We start from the raw sequence: 5209 nt of genomic DNA on the forward strand, positions 1-5209 counted from the left end.
CTAGTGTCAGTGTCAGACTTTATACCTTTAGGACAGATGAATTTATGCTTTGCGTTTTCTCGGTACTGTATCATGACAAGCTTCTTCTTATCAACTTAAAAATGTATGTTTATACACAATTCCACAACATTAGATGAAAAACATAAGAAACAATGCATTCTAAAATATGGAATTGAATACTTAATGGTTTTAACTGTCATCAAACATCATATTGTTGATTATTACATCATCTTGATTAACATCATACCTAGTAATGAAAGTCTTTATGATCTATCAGTACAAGCTTGAGATCATTTCCCTGCTTCCATCGTGATCGGCGGTTAGAACATATAATTGTCTGTTTGAAAAGAACGATTAAAAAAACCTGCAGTTCTCCAGTTTTATGTGGCAGAAGAAGTGAATGTGTCTGTATGATTGCACTCCAGTCTTATTGCCATTTCTACACTACTCACACTAAATCATGACAAAGCACCAAACTTCTGCATGACAGGAGGTGCACTTTTAACCACAGTGTGGAGTTCATCAAGCCTGGAGCTTCCCACTGCTCCCTTTTACTGCTGAATAATTTGACATCATCTGCAAAGTATCTGCTTTAGCATGAAGAAACCGTGAGGGCTCTGGGGGAAATCTTTCCTGCAGAGAACACACCACTGCCCAATTCAGTCTGTCCGTAGGGTTCAGTTCTCCTCCAGCACACAGCTAATTAAGTGTGATATCACCAGGGGGTTTGGGGAGGGAGCAAAAAACATTTGGAAGAATTGTATATAATCCACAATGTAAAAGTGTTGAATTTTGGGTGCTGGATGTACAGTGCACATCGCTGAGGTAAAAAACGAAAGGAACAAATGCTGTGGCATGGGAAAGTTACCGATCCGATTGCAGAACTTTCTGTACTCAGGTGTGTACTCATGGTTTAAATTGCAGGACAATATGTGTGAAAGTAGGAAGAGTTTCTCTTCAGACCTGAAGGCTGTCCTGGGATTCACCGTTCGTGTCCACATCCTAATCTAAACAATCTGGCTACCTGCACGGTGTTTTTGGGCTGTAGAAGAAAGAAAAGCCCACCTCAACGAGAATGTTCACAAATTCCTCCTTCACATCAACATATTCGAATCTGGGTATCAGGACACGTCCAGAACATGTAGCTAGACTGTATCTCAGGGATCAGACAGATGATGATTATTTGTCAGATTAGACCCCGAGTTTAATATATCAGACACTTTTGTTTGGTTTCATTTAAATTTCAGTCATTGTAAAACTTTGGCTTCTTACAGTTTTGAATTTTGGGTCTATAATTCAGTTGTCCTGATCCATTCATCCCTAAATGTGACCACATATAACCTTAAATCATTCGTAAAGTTCTGTTCAGCTCATTTGGGGATTTAATAATGTTGCCTGAAAAGGTAAATATTTATAATAATACTAAATGAATTGTCAGTTTAAACGCAGTCTGTCTCTATTTCTATTAAATGTCTACTACAGGCTTTAAAAATATGATGCATAAAAATAGTCCACTATTTTCAGCCAAGCTGCCAATCACCTGATCTCATTGTGCTGTACAAAACCCCAGAGGTCTTCTGAGGTACAAAATCATGCTAAATGAATTCTGGAACGATTTGTACCTCATTTGAGCAAAGACAGGGCTTTCTATCATTTTTAAATAAAGCTATTATCAGGGGTTTTAAGTGTGGAGTAAACAGGCCAGATGTCAGAAGAGACCTGCCATCCATCAAAAAGAAAATGCACAACTTTCAAGAAGCTTTTCAATCTTGTTTTGGGCTGTGAGAGCCCTAAAACCTGCTTCTAAAACGGCCTTTAACAGGATGGGAGTGGTCTGTCTGTCTGTCTGTCTGTCTGTCTGTCTGTCTGTCTGTCTGTCTATCTATCTATCTATCTATCTATCTATCTATCTATCTATCTATCTATCTATCTATCTATCTATCTATCTATATAGTGGTGAAAAGAGAAGAGTGATAAATCTGTTTAGAGAAATGTAAATAAAGAGAAATGTCGAAAGTGGACACAATTATTTTAGTGTTTTTATTTCAGCCAAATAAAAAAAAGCACCAGATTTAAATCCCCTCCACCAGATTTAAGTTAAGTCAGGTGCATACTGTGCGATTTTGGCCACGATTTGGTCGTCCAAAAAAACTGTGTAAATCCCAAAAGGTTGGTATAATCTGAGACTAAAATCTGGAGTCTTTGGTTTGTTCATCAACAGCTGTTTTAATGGCCATTGCAAATTTTTTTTCCTTCGATGAAATTCTGGCTGTCAGAAGATCTCCGACTCTTTCCTGCAGTGTGACTTCTCCTACAACGAGCGGCACACCAGATGACCCGATTAACACGACAACTTCAAACCACATCAGGAAAAATGTCAAAATGAGTGAGGTGGACAGAACCGCAAGAAGAGAAATGTTTTAGGTGATTAAAGTAAAAGGGGTGCTTTAATGACGTTTTATTATCAAGGCGTCATGAATGAAATGAAGGCCACAGATTGTTTTTGTTTGCTGCTAGCTACCGCTAATGAGAGAACACGTGTCTAAACGTGTCAAGGATTGGCGGCTTAAACTTCAGACAAGTCTTTTTTTGCAGAACCTACAGTGTGATATGGGGATCACGTTCGTCTGAAAAGCAACAATCACAAAGGACAAGGATAAAAATCGTACAGCTTGAACACACCGTTAGCAATAAAGCTTTTGTTTTCATACAACAAGAACACAATTAATACTTAATACTCTCACAATACACCTATAACTTTCATTTGAATTCTTTAACGAATGCCTCCCTCAGATCAGGGCAGCTGTAATAACCATCTCAGTGCTGTGTGTGTGTGTGTGTGTGTGTGTGTGTGTGTGTGTGTGTGTGTGTTTATGCCGTCAGCTTTCAGTGCATTTAGCATGAATGAGATCACGAGCAAGGGAATGCATCCGATCAGCAAAAACAAGTCTATCGTACTAATCCCCTCCATACACACAGGACCAGAATACAATTCAGACATGTGCTGCCATCAGGGAAGTCTCACAATGATGCTGCAGACGAGTCTCTCGTATTATGTACAGTATTTATAGGGAATAAAGCAGGTCTGTGAATTGTTTCAGTCACCATGTGCTTGAAATCAGAAGTCGTCATTATATACTTCTCTAATCTTCTCTGCATGAGACAAGAAAGAAAATTCCTATGCATACGTTTATGTTTAAGTCACGTTATCATGTGTTCATTCTGAATAATCGATTAGTATTAATTAGCATGTTGATTAACCCTGTTTATTATCCCTTATTAGTTCTGGCTCTAGCTTTCTACATCGTTTAACATCTACATCTCTCCGAACCCTCTGTAGATCTTCGACCCGTGCAATTTACTTGAAGATGTAAAACAAACAGGGAAGATAAATGCTAGTTCAGTGTTTCTGGAAGCTGGGTCTTCACCCAAAGTTTACAAATAGGCCATGACTGTTTGAACATCTAGTGGAGGTTCATTCCACCACCTCGGTGCCAAAACAGAGAAGAGTCTTGATAAACACCGATCAGGCACAACAATATGACCACCTGCCTAATATTGTTGTTGGTCCCCCTTTGGCTGCTAAAACAGTCCTGCCTGGAAAAGAGCTGCAGTTTTGTAGATGCTCTGATCCAGTCGTCTAGCCATCACAATTTGTCAAACTCATTTATATCCTTTCGTACACCCATTTTTTTTTTCCCTAAAATGTCACTTTTGAGGACAAAATGTTGCTGCCTAATAAATAAATCCACTAACAGGTGCCATGATGAAGAGATCATCAGTGTTCTTCAATTCACCGCTCATAATGTTATAATGTCATAATGTCATACCTGATCAGTGTAAATCTAACTCTTACCCTGAGAGAAGGTGGGACCAGTTGAGCAGTGGTAGAACTGATTCAGTATGGTGCATTGGCGAGATACGAAGGTCCTGGTTAATTTTTGTCTGAGCAGCATGTGTGGATAAAAATGGCTGATTCCTTTTAATGTTGTAGAGAAGAAACCAACATATTTACCGTGTCACATTAGCAACATGTGAGAAAAAGGACAGTCAGTTGTCTTTGGTTGCCTCGAGGTTATGATCGAGTTATGAGAAGGGAAGATCTAACAGCAACGCAGATCCACTTGGTTTTCAAACTGAACTAAACATTCTCACCAAGCACAATCACAGCACAGCTCATTTACATTTAGCTGATGAAAAAGGTGAAATGGCAAGTTAACAGGTTCACATTCCTGCTTGAGATGATGAGGTGTCTGTAGTGGTATGCGAATGTTACCTGGTTTGGAGATCATCTTCAAGTTTTGCTCCTGAAGCTCCTGCTGTTGGTTCGGCATGGATCTCAGCAGGTTTCCTTCACTGCCAGCTCTCATCAGTCTCTCTCCCACGATCAGCATCCTTGAGCGATCCCCTAGAGGCTCCTTCCGCGACTGCTTCGATGGTTTCACCAGACGAGATGAAATCATTTTTTGCTGTGTCAAGGACATTGAGATTTTGAGATCTTTTTGCCGTCTTCGTCTTCGGTAGCCTAAAGCAGAAGCTGTCTTCTTGTGCACAAGCACTTCATTGTGCTCGTTTAGAACTTGAATGAGAAAAGAGTCGGTTCAGTACTGTCCTGTCTGACCAGAGTCCAGAGTCCTGAGACCCTCACTGGTGTCCTTCACTAATCCTGTCCACACTCAGCACAATTCTCCCTCTGGCTCTGAGTTCCTTGAGTCAGAGCCCTCGTACACTCGCTTTTTGTGTGTGAGCTGCACATGGATTTAACGAGGCGAGACGGTTACTGTGGAGAGAGGGAGTGAGCCAGTGACATAGAGAAAGAGAGAGAGAGAGAGAGAGAGAAAGAGAGAGAGAGAGAGAGAGAGAGAGAGATTTATTCCCTAACTGCATGCGTCATGCTGAGAGGAAAGAACCTCAGATGATGGACATCCAAACTGAAATTGCAGTGTTTACAAAAGAATAAAGTGAAAAGAAGCAGGAAGCACTAGCATTCACAACATCTTCAGAAAAATTTATCTCACATGCGTACATCATTCAGAGATGTTGGAAAACAACTCTTTCACCTCTTTTTTTATGTCGTATGATTTACGATGAAAAAGCATCTCACATAAAGTCGTTTAAACAAATCAAAGGTTTATTTTAATGCCCTGAACAGTAAGCGTTTCTACGGTAACGGTTCGTGTACAGATTGGAAGGAGTCTCCAGTGTCAGC

At 40.1% G+C, this 5209-nt stretch overlaps 1 protein-coding gene across 2 annotated transcripts in view; it reads right to left on the reverse strand.

The window, feature by feature from the left end:
- Positions 1-4731, reverse strand: part of LOC310717453 (sickle tail protein homolog) — a 44645-nt gene extending 39914 nt beyond the window's left edge. For both annotated transcript variants that reach the window (XM_083525463.1, XM_083525454.1), the window contains exon 1: positions 4277-4731. In XM_083525463.1, coding sequence (XP_083381589.1) covers positions 4277-4484 — 208 coding nt within the window. In that variant the 5' untranslated portion in view covers positions 4485-4731. The remainder of the gene's footprint in view (positions 1-4276) is intronic.
- Between the last annotated feature and the right edge of the window lie 478 nt (positions 4732-5209).

The sequence above is a fragment of the Silurus aristotelis genome (assembly GCF_946808225.1).
Source record: "Silurus aristotelis genome assembly, chromosome: 22".
Taxonomy (NCBI): Eukaryota; Metazoa; Chordata; class Actinopteri; order Siluriformes; family Siluridae; genus Silurus; species Silurus aristotelis.